Source organism: Podarcis liolepis (assembly GCF_965112155.1).
Source record: "Podarcis liolepis genome assembly, chromosome: 11".
Classification (NCBI taxonomy): Eukaryota; Metazoa; Chordata; class Lepidosauria; order Squamata; family Lacertidae; genus Podarcis; species Podarcis liolepis.
Window position 1 is genome coordinate 55,966,697 of NC_139565.1, and position 17,313 is coordinate 55,984,009.

The window sequence follows — 17,313 nt, forward strand, 5'->3', positions numbered from 1 at the left end:
CTTGCTGCAGTGAGGAGGTAGACTTGGTGAGGAAGGACAGGCATGAGGGAATGAGTTGCCTGAGAGCCCTCCAGGACTGGGAGCTGATGCCGTCTGAGTGCGTTTATTAACAGGCTAAGTCAACCTCATGCCGGCTGGCGATGAGAAAGGGGAGGCAGGGAAGAGAGTCAGAGACGCCCCCAGAAAGCTGCTGGCTAGAATCTGCGTCTCCGTCTCCCAGTTGTAATCTCCAATATCATGTTCTGGTTGAGAGTATTATTATGCTAAAAGACCGTGCTCATTAACCATTAATTATCATCTGCGAGAACAGGCCTGGGAATTGATTTGCCTCTGCAGTCCAATTTAATTTGCCAGGAGGATTTTTGAAAGGGTTCTTCTGCAGAAGAAGGTTAGGCCTGTAGAAGCCGCTGAAAGCCCCTGGTGCTGGGGGCAGGGGCAAACCCCAGTCTCACACTCCCCTAAGGATATGTGTGGGAACCAATGAGATCAGGCAAGGGAGTGTTTTCCCCCCCAGAGAGTTGCATCAATCCGGTACCAAGGACAAGAAACAGCATCTAAAGCTGCTGTTGAGAATTTTCTTTCATCGAAATGATCACATCCATAACATAGCATGACATTAAGATTCTCACATATTTACATTTTATCTAATGAGCTAGCTAGCTAGCTGGAGATGTTGTGTATAAAAGGTAAAGGTAAACGGACCCCTGACCATTAGGTCCAGTCGTGGCCGACTCTGGGGTTGCGGTGCCCATCTTGCTTTATTGGCCGAGGGAGCCGGCATACAGCTTCCAGGTCATGTGGCCAGCATGACTAAGCCACTTCTAGCAAATCAGAGCAGCGCATGGAAACGCCATTTACCTTCCCGCTGGAGTGGTACCTATTGATCTACTTGCACTTTGACGTGCTTTCAAACTGCTAGGTTGGCAGGAGCAGGGACCGAACAATGGGAGCTCACCCCGTCGCAGGGATTCGAACCGCCGACCTTCTGATCGGCAAGCCCTAGGCTCTGTGGTTTAACCCACAGCGCCACCCTTGTCCCTCTCATATTGTGTATATATTGCAGTTAATCTGAGTTGAATGGAGAGGGTGCATAGGACAATGTGCCTCTTTAGCACTCACATGGTCAGATTTCGGTTCAGTAAGCTGAAATATATACAAGCCTTTTGGCTGTTCCTGCTTCACTCCCTCCTTCTGCAGCCAACTCCCAACCATGGCTTCCTATCCTGGCTTGTTATATTAACCATAGTTTCCTAGTTTGGGTGTAACAGGGAACAGTGGTTCACAGAAGACATCCTGGTTTGTTTGCTCACTTTGGCAAGGGGTGCAAGCATTTGTGACCCACTCAGAGGTTGGGCATGGTTGCCACTCGAGTGTGTGAAAGATGCACAAACCCCACATCGCTCAACGTTGCTTTCAGGATTACTCACATTCAGTGTGAGCATTTGGCCTTGGGTTTATCTGGTGCGGTGTAGCCAATCTGCACACCAGCAGCTAAGTAGACATAGGGGACATGAATGTGGCAGCCATGGCGGAAAAGGCTTGGGAAACCTCTTGTAGCAGCTTTATAGCAATCTGGTGGTGTGCATTTGGCACCGTGCCTGGGGCGTGGCTTTTGGCACCCCATCGCCAAGGCCCCCAGCAATCAGCAGTTGCCACTTCACATCAAAAACCAATTTCAACAGCAGTCGCTTGTGGCCAACTCTGCCAGTTTGGAAACAAATCGCTGCACGGGCTTTCCCCTTTCCCATCACACATGCAGTTAGTTTTATGACTGTGCTCCGATGCTTGTTTATTTCACTCTAAAGCCAGGTTGGCAAGTTCTGTTGGCAGGAAGGGCCGTAGCTCAGTAGAAGAGTATCTGCTTTGCATGTAGAATAATAATAATATAAAATAATAATAATACATTAAAATGTCACACATTAAAACCTTCCCTGAACAGGAATGCCTTCAGATGTCTTCTAAATGTCAGGTAGTTGTTTATCTCTTGGACATCTGATGGGAGGGCGTTCCACAGGGCGGGCGCCACCACCGAGAAGACCCTCTACCTGGTTCCCTGTAGCTTTGCTTCTTGTAGTGAGGGAACCGGCAGAAGGTCCTCGGTGCTGGACCTCAACGTCCAGGCTGAACGATGGGGGTAGAGATGCTGGTTTTGGTTCAATTCCTGGCACCCCCAGGCAGGACGGGGGAAGATTTCTGCCTGAAATCCTGGCCTTTCACAGCCGTTCAGCATAGGCAGGCCTGAACTAGATGAACCGATGTTCTGACTGAGTGAAAGACCTGTTTCTGTGATCGCTGAAGTTTCTCCAGAGGCATTGCCCCTCCTTTGTTGCTGCCTTCAAACAAAATTAGGGAAAGAAAGAAGCTGCACTTCTGTCACTGCTCGTGAAGACCCTCAACCCCAAGGAACAGCTGAAGAATTTCTCTTGCCCTTGGAAAAAATTGTGAATTGGTACCCTGCCCCCCACCCACCACTATAAAGGTAAAGGGACCCTTGACCATTAGGTCCAGGCGTGGCCGACTCTGGGGTTGCGGCGCTCATCTCGCTTTATTGGCCAAGGGAGCTGGTGTACAGCTTCCGGGTCATGTGGCCAGCATAACTAAGCCACTTCTGGCGAACCAGAGCAGTGCACGGAAACACTGTTTACCTTCCCACCAGAGTGGTACCTATTTATCTACTTGCACTTTGACGTGCTTTTGAACTGCTAGGTGGGCAGGAGCAGGGACCGAGCAACAGGAGCTCACCCCGTCGTGGGGATTCGAACCGCCGACCTTCTGATCAGCAAGTCCTAGGCCCTGTAGTTTAACCCACAGCGCCACCCGCATCCCTATAATAATAGAATAGAATAGAATAGAATAGAATAGAATAGAATAGAATAGAGTAGAGTAGAGTAGAGTAGAGTAGAGTAGTGGAGCCACCACTATATTGGTCCACAAATAGGGCAGAGAATATCAAGAGGCCAATGGTACCCAGCAATCATTCATTGTAGCTACTCTATTTTCCAGGCAGCAGTCTGGAGGCTGGAAGCATATTCTAGCATGCAAATAGACCCCTATTACCGTACCTTCTCTGTTGCTACTGCCAGACATTTCCATTGTATAAACAAGGGTCTGCGTTCTCCTGTTAAAGATGGCAAGGCTCTTTTATACAGCAGGTCTTACCTAGCAAGTAAGGATTTCCTAAGAAGTGCAGGGCATTATATACAAAACTCAGACATGCGCACGTTCAGATCAGAGAATCAGGATTGTAGAGTTGGAAGAGGGTCATCTGGTCCAACAACTGCAGATGACTAGATGAGATCCAAGAAGGCGAGTCCACCACCTCTTGTGGGAGTCTGTTCCATTGTTGAACAGCTCTTACTCCCAGAAAGTTCTTCCTGATGTTTAGTTGGAATCTCCTTTCTTGTAACTTGAAGCCATTGGTTCAAGTCCTACCCTCCAGAGCAGCAGAAAACATACTTACTCCATCTTTCATATGACAATCCCTTAGGTATTTGAAGATGGCTATCATGTCTCCTCTTCTCCAGGCTCCTTCAACCGTTCCTCATCAGGTTTGGTTTCCAGACCCTTGATCATCTTGGTTGCCCTCCTCTGCACATGTTCCATCTTATCAATATCCTTCTTGAACTGTGTCACCCCGAACTGGACACAGGTTTCTAAATGCAGTCTGGCCAAGGCAAAATAGAGTGGTACAGTGGATGCTCGTGTTGCAAACATGATCCATGCGGGGTGCACATTCGCAACCTGCAGCGTTCGCAACCCACAGCGGCGCGTCTGCGCATGCGCGGGTCGCAATTCGGTGCTTCTGCGCATGCACAAAGCACGATTTAGCGCTTCTGCGCATGCGCAACCCCCGAAACCTGGAAGTAACCTGTTCTGGTACTTCCAGGTTTTGGTGGGTCCGTAACCCCAAAAAACGCAACCTGAAGCGTCTGTAACCCGAGGTATGACTGTACTATGGCTTCCCGTGATCTGATGTGGAATCTTTCTCACGAGCATGCACACACTTAACTTTAGGGAGGAAGTATATTCACAAGAAGAGCACTAGCAGATCATATCAAAGGTTCACCATTCCATTTCCCCCAGTAGCCAACTTGATGCCTATTTAGGAAGACCACCAGCAACAGGGTGGCTTTAACTTCCACCCTTAGCAAGGCGAAGTCTGCCTTTTCGTGCCGGTGAGCACATCTGGAATTTTGAGGAAGCGCTGTGGGCATCAGTCACAATTCACATTTGAAGTAACACTGCTCCTATACTGGGAGGCTCATTTTCCTTATGAACAAAAATGTTTTGACGCTTTCCAATTACAGTCTGGCAGGGCTTCCTGGGATCCACTAAGATGGCTTTGTGGCCTTAGAAGTTGGCTCCAAAATCAGACAGAGAACCTATGTCTCTCCAGATAATCAATGATTCTCCAGTTCCCATCAGCTCCAACCAGCATGAACCCTGGTGATGGATGATGGGGGGTTGGCAGTTCAACAATCTCCAGAGCGCTACGGGTTCCCCAGTCCATGGTGGCACCAGGTTTGTGCCAAGTGCCCTGGCGTTGCAAAAACAAATGCTAAGATTGTAGCAGTAGTTTAAAGTGTTGCTGCAGTTTTGTGTGGATTTTTAATTTTTTATTTTAAGGACTGCATCATGCCAAGCCATGATTCATGCATCCTTGGACTGGTATCAACATGCAAGTTGATGACGGGACCATTGGCAAATCCATTGTGCACAGAGGGAGGCAATTGCTCTTTCCTGACCTGCCCAGGTTGCATCACGCTGTTTGCAAACCCTCTGAAGGGCTGGTTCCAAGAGCACAAGCTGTGACCTTGCATGCCGGTACAGCTCACCTTGGAATGAATGGATGGGGCTGAGCTGTGGAACATGGTGGAATTATTGGGCTTATTAGTCTACAGCTTATTAGTTTATGGCAGCTAGACTGGTGACTGGGAGCGGCCGCTGAGACCACATAACGCCGGTCTTGAAAGACCTACATTGGCTCCCAGTACGTTTCCGAGCACAATTCAAAGTGTTGGTGCTGACCTTTAAAGCCCTAAACGGCCTTGCCCAGTATACCTGAAGGAGCGTCTCCACCCCCATCATTCTGCCCGGATGCTGAGGTCCAGTGCTGAGGGCCTTCTGGCAGTTCCCTCGCTGTGAGAAGCCAAGTTACAGGGAACCAGGCAGAGGGCGTTCTCGGTGGTGGCGCCCGCCCTGTGGAACATCCTCCTACCAGATGTCAAAGAGAAAAACAACTATCAGACTTTTAGAAGACATCTGAAGGCAGCCCTGTTTAGGGAAGCTTTTAATGTCTGATGCATTACTGTATTTTAATATTTTGTTGGAAGCAGCCCAGAGTGGCTGGGGAAGCCCAGCCAGATGGGCGGGGTATAAATTATTATTATTATTATTATTATTATTATTATTATTATTATTATCCCATCAGTGGACGTGGTGCTTTCTCACATAGACAAAAGGGGCATGCCCCCTACATGGAGGAGCTTACGGTGTAAAGGTTGAGGGTGATGGAGAATGGATTGCAGGGGGATAGGGAACAAGGGGTGCACAGTCCTTGGTGCTTCACCTCAAAAAAGACATTGCATTGCTGGGAAACATACATAAGGGATAGCCAGCATTGCGTCATCGAGATGTTTTGGCCAAAGCCCAGGAATGATGAGCTTTGTAGTCCCACCCAGAGGGTACCAGATCGGCTATGCACTTTCATCAGAATAAGTCCTATTGAATTAGATGCCTCTTACGTCTAAGCAAAGAAGCGAACAATTGCTCTGTTAAATGAATGAAGGGTTGGAAAACTAGAAGGACAGATCAAAGGGCTTGAGATCTTTTAGTCTAGAAGAAGAAATGATTCAGCAGGGAGTCGGTGAAGGTTGAGGTGTCACAAAACGGTGACGAGAAAGCTATGGGTAGACAGAAGAAGAAAAAGAAGAGAAGAAGAGTTTGGATTTGATATCCCGCCTTTCACTCCCTTTAAGGAGTCTCAAAGCGGCTAACATTCTCCTTTCCCTTCCTCCCCCACAACAAACACTCTGGGAGGTGAGTGGGGCTGAGAGACTTCAGAGAAGTGTGACTAGCCCAAGGTCACCCAGCAGCTGCGTGTGGAGGAGCAGAGAAGCGAACCCGGTTCCCCAGATTATGAGACTGCCGCTCTTAACCACTACACCACACTGGCTCTCAGAAGCTTTTCTTCCAGCTCATAATGCTAGAACTCAGGGAGAGCCGATGAAACTGAATCTTGGAAGATTTAGGATGGGTAAATGGAGGACTTCTTCATACAAACACATACCGTATTTTTCGCTCTATAGGACACTTCAGACCATAAGACGCACCTAGTTTTTGGAGGAGGAAAACAAGAAAAAAAATATTCTGAATCCCAGAAGCCAGAATAGCAAGAGGGATCGCTGCACAGCTAAAGCAGCAATCGCTCTTGCTGTTCTGGCTTCTGGGATAGCTGTGCAGCCTGCATTCGCTCCATAAGACGCACACACATTTCCCCTTACTTTTTAGGAGGGAAAAAGTGAGTCTTATAGAGTGAAAAATACGGTAATTGAAACTTGGAAGTGGTGACGGTCGCTGGCTTATGTGTCTTTAAGAAGATGAAAGGCGTGTTTCTGGTGGAAGATCAAAGGCTGTTAGCCAGGATGGCAACATAGAACCTGCATGTTCAGGTGCAGTATACTTCTGAATATCAGTTGATGAGGAGCATCTACAGGAGAGGACCATCACCTCCAAGCCCTGTTTGTGGGCTCTGGTTGGGCTTGGACAGCGTACAAAGCAGACCACTGGAGGTTTCTTAGGAGCAGATGCAACAATCAAATGCATTTTCCGGCTTTGTTTCAGCTGGGCATGGGTGGGGTGTCTCAACCTGTGTGCAAGGTAAACAGCAACCCTTGGCTACACCCAGAATACACTGTGCACCAGAGAAGTGTTTGTTGTTGTTGTTTTAAGTGGCAAACTATTCGTATAGAAGCCATGCGGGCTGACTGTGTAACAGGGTGGAGTTTGCACAAAGGACAAAGGCGCTCACCAGAGCCCTCCCTGTGACCCTGTTTCTCAGACTGATCTTGTGACCCCACTGTCAAAACGTTCAGCACCTGGCCAATGAAGTGGTGCAGCAAAAGTGGGCATGCATTGAGAAATTAGAATTAGAAATTTATTATTACGGTCATAGACCAGTTCCAGGTCACTTACAATATCAGGAAAATCTTAAAACACAACAGGGATATATTGAATTGCAATTGGGTATAACAGAGACAATTCAGATATAGCGGCAGTTAAATACCGTATTTTTTGCTCTATAAGACCCACTTCCCCCCCCCCTAAAAAGTAAGGGGAAATGTGTGTGCGTCTTATGGAGCGAATGCAGGCTGCACAGCTATCACAGAAGCCAGAACAGCGAGAGGGATCGCTGCTTTCGCTGTGCAGCGATCCCTCTTGCTATTCTGGCTTCTGGGATAGCAACATGAAGCCTCTTCAGGGCAGCGGAAAGAACACTCCTGCCCTGAAGAAGCTTTGCGCGGCTATCCCAGAAACTGTGCAGTGATCCCTCTTGCTGTTCTGGCTTCTGAGATTCAGAATTTTTTTTCTTGTTTTCCTCCGCCAAAAACTAGGTGCATCTTGTGGTCTGGTGTGTCTTATAGAGCGAAAAATACGGGGTGTGTGTGTGTATATGAGTGCTGCAAAGCCAAATATTGGCATGTTTAAGAAAAGGGCCATAGCTTAGTGGCAGAGAACGTGCCTTGGATGCAGAAGGCCTCAGATCCAACCTCTAGCAGCTCCAAGTAGAGCTGGGAGAAACTCCATTTCAGAAACCCTGGAGAGCCAGTCAGCATGGGAGCCATGGGGTGAACTTTGCCCAGGGGTCCCTCAGTCCTGGAGAGCCGCTGCCAATCAGCATGGGAGCCATGGAATGAGACTTTGCCCAGGGCTCCCTCAACCCTGAAGTCAGCCCTGAATTACAGAATTGCTGGAGGCTGAGTTCTGCATCTAAGGCGTGTTCACTGAGTTATGGCTCCTTCCCAATAGTAGGACCTCCCCTGCCGTCAGCACTATGCATTTAAAGCAGCATCGTGCGCCTTTAAAAGATGCTGGGGCTTCCCCCACAGAATCTTGGGAACAACAGATCTCCCATTTCCATGGTGGCTTAACCATCAGTCCTTCTTTCCAGGGAACTCTGGGAATTGTAGCTCTCTGATGAGGACCAGTGTCTCCTAACAACTCTCAGCACCCTTAACTACATTTAAAACAGAATGAAAGATGCGGATTTGAGATGTGGATTTGTGCTGCCACCTGCTGGCTCCAGGAACTTGCTGCTCGCTCAGTTCTTTGTGTGCTAAGCTTTCTGCACAGCGAGGTCCAGTTGCGGCATCTAAGATGGTTTCCAGGAATCATTGTTTGACTTGTGTCTGCATCTACTGTGGCAAAAAGTTGGAGGTTCCTCAGCCTTTTAGTTCTTCTGTTTGATGTGGCCTCTCTTCAGTTGCCTTGATCCAGTTCTTGGAAGTAAAGTCCCCAACTAGATTAGCCCATTTTAGAATCATAGAATTGTCATCTAGTCCAACCCCCTGCAATGCAGGGATCCTGCCCACAGCTGTCCCTGGGTGGGCTTGAACCACCATCCTGTTGGTTAACAGCCAGACCCATCAAAAGAACTGTGCGTGCGAATTTGACAATGTAGCCCATGTCTTTACGCCAAGTACTGTTGGGGTTTTTTTGCAGTTGAATAAATTAAGAAAGTGGGACACGGGTGGCGCTGTGGGTTAAACCACAGAGCCTAGGACTTGCTGATCAGAAGGTCGGCGGTTCGAATCCCCGCGACAGGGTGAGCTCCCGTTGCTCGGTCCCTGCTCCTGCCAACCTAGCAGTTCGAAAGCACGTCAAAGTCCAAGTAGATAAATAGGTACCACTCCAGCGGGAAGGTAAACGGCGTTTCCGTGCGCTGCTCTGGTTCGCCAGAAGCAGCTTAGTCATGCTGGCCACATGACCCGGAATCTGTACACTGGCTCCCTCGGCCGGTAAAGCGAAATGAGCACCGCAATCCCAGAGTCGGCCACGACTGGACCTAATGGTCAGGGGTCCCTTTACCTTTACCTAAATTAAGAAAAGTAAGTATGGAGGAACAGGTATTGTTCTCTCCATGATTAAGCTACCCAAGGATTCTTGGAGTTGTTGTTTTTTTAAAAAAGGTTAGCCAGTCATCTCTTAGAGATGCTTCAAAACACCTAAAGGAGCCAATGAATGTAATACAGTATAGCAGCTGCCAAGCGATTGCTGAGGCACTTTCTGGAACTGCCACCAAGGCTGAAATCGTGGGGCCCATGTTTAGTAAGCAGCACCCACCCACCTGGGGATTGTTACAGTTTATTTACATGCCACCAAAAAGGGCCCCCCAAGGCGGCTTCCAGAGAGGAAACACAGGAATTCAAAAATGCAAATTATAAATTATTTTTTTGAAAATTCAAAACGGGATCTTAATATTTCAAAAACGTGAAGATCCACATGAAGGCCACTGCGAAAGGCATCTGGTTGTTGACATTTTTAGGAGCAGAATGTTTAACTGGCAGTGGCGTAGAAGTTCTTTCCTCATATTTATATTCTTTTATGATGTTCATGTGATGTGGTGTAGTGGTTAAGAGCGGTAGTCTCGTAATCTGGGGAACCGGGTTCGCTTCCCAGCTCCTCTACATGCAGCTGCTGGGTGACCTTGGGCTAGTCACACTTCTCTGAAGTCTCTCAGCCCCACTCACCTCACAGAGTGTTTGTTGTGGGGGAGGAAGGGAAAGGAGAATGTAATGCTAGCCGCTTTGAGACTCCTGAAGGGGAGTGAAAGGTGGGATATCAAATCCAAACTCCTCCTCCTCCTCCTCCTCCTCCTCCTCTTCTTTTTCTTCTTCTTCCTTATGGAGTATTAAAAAGCAATGTTTATACAATTTCTAATTGAACGTTCCCCCTTAACTGTTCTTTTCAAAGTTGTGTTTCTCTTGTGGTTCTTTTCCTTTAGCTATAGTCCATCAACACTGTATGGCCCACAGAGTCTCCATCTGATTCACAGAATCATAGAATTGTCGGGTTCTTCCTGATGTTGAGTCAGAGTCTCATTTTTTGTAACGTGAAGCCATTGGTCATACTTTGCAGAGCAGGAGAAAACAAGCTTCCTCCATCTTCCATGTTCCATAGCCCTTTAGATATTTGATCATGGCTATCATATCTCCTCTCAAACTCCTCTTTTCCAGGCTAAACATACCCAGCTCCCTGAACCGTTCCTCATAAGGCTTGGTTTCCAGAACATTCCTGTGTTCCTAAACTAGCCTCCCCCCCCCCAATCTCCAGATGGTAGTGGATTCCCAACTCCCATCCATCTCAGCTGACCTGGCCAGCCATAAGTGATGTTGCAAACTGTAGTCTGAGGGCCACAGATTCAGAGAGAACCTAATAATAATAATAATAATAATAATAATAATAATAATAATAATAATAATAATAATACAGTGGTACCTCGGGTTAAGTACTTAATTTGTTCTGGAGGTCCGTTCTTAACCTGAAACTGTTCTTAACCTGAAGTACTATTTTAGCTAATGGGGCCTCCTGCTGTCACCGCACCGCCAGAGCATGATCTCTGTTCTTATCCTGAAGCAAAGTTCTTAACCTGAGGCACTATTTCTGGGTTAGCGGAGTCTGTAACCTTAAGCGTATGTAACCTGAGGTACCACTGTAATAATTATTATTTATTTATACCCCACCCATCTGGCTGGGCTTCCCTAGCCACTCTGGGCAGCTTCCAACAAAATATTAAAATACAGTAATGCATCAAACGTTAAAAGCTTCCTTAAACAGGGCTGCCTTCAGATGTCTTCTAAAAGTCTGGTAGTTGTTGTTCTCTTTGACATCTGGTGGGAGGGCGTTCCACAGGGCAGGTGCCACTACCGACAAGGCCCTCTGCCTGGTTCCCTGTAACCTCACTTTTCGCAGGGAGGGAACCGCCAGAAGGCCCTCGGCGCTGGACCTCAGTGTCCGGGTTGGACGATGGGGGTGGAGATGCTCCTTCAAGTATACTGGGCCGAGGCCGTTTAGGGCTTTAAAGGTCGGCACCAACACTTTGAATTGTGCTCGGAAATGTACTGGGAGCCAATGTAGGTCTTTCAAGACCGGTGTTATGTGGTCTCGGAGGCGCTGCCCCGAACTAATCATGCTGCTTCTCCTTTTTTGCAGGCAAGACAAGCTGAAGATCCACATGCGGAAGCACACGGGAGAAAGGCCCTACCTCTGCATCCACTGCAACGCCAAATTCGTCCACAACTACGACCTGAAGAACCACATGCGCATCCACACAGGCATCCGCCCTTACCAGTGCAAGTTCTGCTACAAGAGCTTCACCCGCTCGGACCACCTGCACCGCCACATCAAGCGCCAGAGCTGCCGGATCTCCCGGCCCAGGAGGGGGCGCAAGCCGGCCACCTGGAGAGCAGCCAGCTTGCTGTTTGCGCAGAACGGCCAGCCGGACGACAAGAGCTTCCTGGTGCCTCCGGCCCTCCAGGAGATGAGCAGCCATCTTGGTAGCGCGGCCATGTGCCTTCCGGGCCCCAGCCCTAAGCATTTTATGGACGGGGCCAAGAACGCTCTGAATTTGCAAGAGCTGGAGAGCCAGTTTGAGGAAACCCAAATGAAGTTGTTTGGGCGGACGCACCTGGATGTGGAGAGGAACGGAGGCCTATTTGCCTTCGCGCTGGGCCACAACGAGAGCCTCTCGGCCCGGCCGTATTTCTCCCTTCCCGACCCCTGGGGGACGGGGTTCAATGGACTGGCGGGACTCAACCACCTTGCTCCCATTTCCGAAGCGAGCAACTAAGTGCCACCTTCTATCCAATGGATGGTTTTGGTAGGTTGACTGTTGGCTGAGGAGCTAAATTTCAGCTAGGAAGCCAAATCATGTGCAATACTGACTCTTTACTTCTTTCTCTCCCATACAGTACATGTGATTGGTTAACTCTGGTCACATGGGAAGTACAGTGGTACCTTGGTTCTCAAACTTAATCCGTTCCGGAAGTCCGTTCCAAAACCAAAGCGTTCCAAAACCAAGGTGCACTTTCCCATAGAAAGTAATGCAAAATGGATTAATCCATTCCAGACTTTTACAAACAACCCCTAAAACAGCAATTTAACATGATTTTTACTATCTAATGAGACCATTGATCCATAAAATGAAAGCAATGTATTAGGTCCAGTCGTGGCTGACTCTGGGGTTGCAGCGCTCATCTCACTTTACTGGCTGAGGGAGCCAGTATACAGCTTCTGGGTCATGTGGCCAGCATGACTAAGCCGCTTTTGGCGAACCAGAGCAGCGCACAGAAACGCTGTTTACCTTCCTGCCAGAGTGGTGCCTATTTATCTACCTGCACTTTGACGTGCTTTTGAACTGCCAGGAGCTCGCCCCGTCACGGGGATTTGAACCGCCGACCTTCTGATCGGCAGGTCCTAGGCTCTGTGGTTTAACCCACAGCGCCACCCACATCCCTTCTCCCTCTGACTACTCATCATCAACCCACCGCCAGACCTCAGGCTCTGAGCCTTCTTCCCTTGGGAGTTACCCAGCTGGTACCCCCCCCCATTCCTCTGCATCCAACCAGTCCAGGATAGGGGCTAGGGGTTGGTTGTTAAAAGGTAAAGGTACCCCTGACCATTAGGTCCAGTCGTGGACGACTCTGGGGTTGCGGTGCTCATCTCGCTCTATAGGCCGAGGGAGCTGGCTTTTGTCCACAGACAGTCATGGGGATTTGAACCGCCAACCCTCTGATCGGCAAGTCCCAGGCTCTGTGGTTTAACCCACAGTGCCACCCGCATCCCTTAATAATCAATGTACAGTACTACAAAATAAGTAAGACAGTATTGTAGATGATAAAAATTAAAATTATTATTTCTTTCTTACCTGCACTGATGATAGTAGTTCTTTAGATATGGGGCTTTTATCCATTCCATAGTCACACAATCAGTCAATGAGTAGCTGAACTAGGTTCCACACAGTCACAAAAACAAATTAACCGAAAAAGCCACAAAAACACAGAATAAATAGCAAAAACAAAAGCGCCAGACTGAATCCATTTCAGAAGTCCGTTTGACTTCTGAAATGTTCGAAAACCAAGGTGAAGCTTCTGATTGGTGCAGGCGCCCCGGAAGCAATAGCCGACAACCACATCAGATGTTCGGCTTCCGAAAAATGTTCAAAAACCGGAACACTTACATCTGGGTTTTCGGCGTTTGGGAACCAAGGTACCACTGGATCTTATTACATTTGCCATTTTGTTTTGTGTGTGAGTGACTTGACTGCAATGGCTGCATCTCCATGAACACTGAAGAAGAGGCAGCGTTAGATAACTGTCTCTCCAACGCAACAGAGGAGAGGAGTGCTAGATCTTAGGACACGGCCAGTCTGTTATGGGAAGAAACATTGGGGTCCTGAGCTGTTTAGGGCTTTAAAGCACCAGCACTGGAAGCACACAGGCGGCCAATGTTAATTCTTTCAGAATAGGTGTAATATGTATCAGTTGAAATTCCAGCAGGCGGTTTCTGCACTCATTGAAGCCTCCAGGTTGTCTGTAAGGGCAGCCCCACAAACTGTGCATTACAGTAGTCTAGCTGGGAGGTTACCAGAGAGCATGGCAAGGTGACCCCCCATTTTTATGTGCAACCTTCCTTCCAAGAATAATGAAAGAAAAACCATAGGACCATGACTTTAAAGAATGGACTACTGAAAGCAATTTTCCCAGTACCTGAAATTTCTTTTCTTTTTCTCTCCATAGGCCCCCTTCAGCACTGCTTGGCTCCCTCTGGTGAAGGGACCTTTCAAGGATCAAAGACTTTTTTTTCTTACTGGAAGACTGTTGAAAATTAAATCACACCCCCCCCCAAAAAAAAACTGCCTGCGTTTGTTTAAAACCCACCAAAAGACTTCTCTTATTTGCACCAATGTGGGGAAGGAGAACAGAACCTTTCGAGAACTGCGTCAGACTATTTTTGTTTCTAAATGTACAGACGTCTTTCTGAGCTACTGTTTTGCAGATTATGGCTTCCTTCAGGTTTTGAGGGGTTATTTGAGTGTGGGGAGGGCTTGTGGGGGGGGGATGAGTGTCCTACGATTTGGAGTCCTTGTAAAATATCCAAAGATTCTGAGTACTGTATAATCTACAAGAACTTGAAGCAAAAGGGACATGCTTTTCTTATGTTTCCTGTTTGTTGGGATGGGGTATTGTCAGGAGGGTGGAAGATCCTTTGGAAATTTTCTATTTATAACTATTTTTATGTGACTGCTTTATGTAAAAAGAAGAATGGGGGTGGGATACCATGTCAAACAGATTTGCCTTAGATAATCAAGGGACAATCATCCTTAACTCTTGTGGACGCTCTAGATTCTTGTTTTAAAAGACCGGAAAAGATACTTTTATGTATTTATTAAGCAGTATTAGTTGATTTTCTTTTTCTTAAATTATTGGCAACATGCAGGGTTTTTAAAAAATGCACATCAGTAAAACACAGGGAAGGAAAAGGCTGATTCACACATGACAGGACAGCAAACCTGGGTTTGTCGCCAGGTGTACACTCAGCAGGTGACATAACCATGGCCGGTCATGGCTTTCTGACAAATGTACTTCGATAATGCACGTGTTTGTAAGCGTATGTCCTTAAGACATCTTCAAGGTACACCGAAGAAACGTAATGTGTGAAAAGATGCCAGCAGGTGTTCCAAAATTTAACCCAGCCTTCCCCCAACCTGGTGCCCTTCAAACGTTTTGAACTACAACACTTAGTTCAAGCCCACCTCTGTACATTTAGTGCCATTCTGTTTGACTCACGGGACCCCCAGACTGGGCTGCTTCCAAAAGCCTTTTCCATGTGACTTTGCACCTTATTAGACTTCTTGATTGTTAAAGGGAACAATGGACGCTGATTGTGTTGCTGTTGTTAACAAGTTAAGGCTGATTGCCCCTGGATGATCTCATTTGGGTTATATGTTAGCTGGCTCGTGGCTGGGCTCATTTTCTGGTGGAAGGGACATTTACAGACCATAATGCTCTCGCAGCTTCTTGACATTTCACTGCAGTGCAGGCCCCCTGGCATCCCATAATTGCAGCTGCCTGCTTCGAGGGGGAGAATACCCCATTGTGGGCTGCCCTGCCCTTGACTAATTGTTCCCTGTGATCAAGTACGTGTAGAATTTTCCACAGCATCTGGAACCTAGATTCTGACAACCTTCCACTTTCCTTTGTTTTATTTCTCTTTGTTTTTGTTTTTATAAATAATGCATCCTTCTAGACCCTATGATTTTGGAGATACATTTGAAGTCATGCGACATGGACAGCTGCTCACTTTGGTGCAGTGAGCTCTGGTTGGTGCCCTGGTGAGAGATCTGCTCTACAAAAGGATTTCAGCACACCACACACATAAAGGGATGGTTGCCCCTCCACTGAAGTGAACAGGAAATCTTGCTTCCGCAGAAGCTCTTTCTCTCTGTGTCGGCATCACAGGACAGGTTCTGGACTATAGCAGCTTCTGAAACTTTGGAAATAGGTTTGAAGCTCAGTTATGCATCTGCTGCATTGCTGAGCTTCATCATCTACCCATGCGCCTTGCGTTTCAATTCCCCCAAAGTTATCCACATGTCTGCCATGCAGGTGGAAGCAACTGTGGGCTTTTCTGCCTCCTCTTTCCACTCCAACTGCAGGCAAAAATAGCTCCTGCCAGAGAGGTCTGTGAAAATAGTAGACACAGATGCTCTCTCTCTGGTAAGGAGAAGGTAGATGCAGCTAGCAGGTGCAAATACTCTTCTTCTTGTGGGAACTGGGGAATGGTGTGACCCAGAAGGAATCCCTCCAGCTTCACATCAAGGCCTCCTAGATCAGGGATGAAGAACCAGTGGCTTACCAGTTGTTGGACTTGAACAGCCCAAGAAAACATGGTCAGGGAAGATGTCCAGCAAGATCTGGAGGGCCACAGGTCCACCACCTCTGCCCTAGAAGATGCTGGCACAGGGAGAATAGTGTGCTTTAAATGTCTCCCCACATTTAGAGGGTAATACCTGAACTTGCCCATCACATCTGCTAGTGCTAAAGCAGGAAATTGCCACGCAGACATTCCCAATACACATCTCCAACATTATTCTGGTCCAGAATAAAACTGGCATATAACTGAGCAGGGTTTTGTGCAGAAGATATTTGCATGAATTGCAACTGTTTTGTTCCATTTATCAGAATTGGAGGGGTGGGCCTCTCACTCATGCAGAATATTAAGGGTGCTCGCTATCCTGTAACTCATTCCTCACAATGTGCAGGATGAATATTCTGATGCACCCGCTTGCCCAGGGAGGTTCATTCTGATCAAGGGTATTGCTGGAGACAACGCAAAATCTGACAGGCCACAGTCCAGCATAGCTGAGCTGCCCAAAGCCCATAGGAATCAATATTAAAAGTGGGTTGAGCTCCTGAGTACGGGCTGATTCCCAAGTGACGAATGGACCATCACAGGCATGTCTGAATGGACCACCACAGATGCAAAACCACAGGCTTGCACTTCCAACACACAGGTCTTCCAGTGGTGTCAGTTCACACCTTCAGCTGCCAATCACAAAGTGCACAGTGGTCAAGTTTGAGAGAGAAGGAAGTGGTGGGAAACACTTGAGTAAACCAATCGAAGAACAGATTGCAATAAAATGCCCCAGTCCAATACTCTGCTATAGGCCCCAAAGCTTTGATGCCTGGATTCATCCACCCTTCCCAAAGGCTTTTTGAGGGAATTCTCTGAAAGAGGGGAGCACTTTGCAGGCATTGCTTTGTACAGGTATCCGGTCCACAGTGACCACCTTTGTTGTGGTAGATGAGGAGAATTGCACGGTGCAGCCCATGGAAGCAGAGAGGGGCAATGGAGATTTGTGTGTGTGTTAACTGAAATTTCAGCAGACGGTTTAAAAATCGCCAGCACACAAGGATTCAGGGCCCACCTTAGCCCTTCCTTGTGACTTGAGAAACCTGAATCAATTGTGCAGAATAGTAAAGGTAAAGGGACCCCTGACCATTAGGTCCAGTTGTGACTGACTCTGGGGTTGTGGCGCTCATCTCGCTTTATTGGCCGAGGGAGCCGGCGTACAACTTCCGGGTCATGTGGCCAGCAGGACTAAGCTGCTTCTGGCGAACCAGAGCAGCGCACAGAAACACCTTTTACCTTCCCGCTGGAGTGGTACCTATTTATCTACTTGCACTTTGACGTGCTTTTGAACTGCTAGGTTGGCAGGAGCAGGGACCGAGCAACGGGAGCTCACCCCGTCAC

At 47.8% G+C, this 17,313-nt stretch overlaps 1 protein-coding gene across 3 annotated transcripts in view; it reads left to right on the top strand.

Moving 5' to 3' along the window:
* The window catches only part of ZBTB7C (zinc finger and BTB domain containing 7C), a 241,414-nt gene extending 226,430 nt beyond the window's left edge, over positions 1 to 14,984 (top strand). For all 3 annotated transcript variants that reach the window (XM_083465976.1, XM_083465974.1, XM_083465975.1), the window contains 2 exons: positions 11,212 to 11,878; positions 13,797 to 14,984. In XM_083465976.1, the coding sequence (XP_083322102.1) occupies positions 11,212 to 11,848 (637 nt within the window). In that variant the 3' untranslated portion in view covers positions 11,849 to 11,878; positions 13,797 to 14,984. The remainder of the gene's footprint in view (positions 1 to 11,211; positions 11,879 to 13,796) is intronic.
* Positions 14,985 to 17,313: the final 2,329 nt, after the last annotated feature.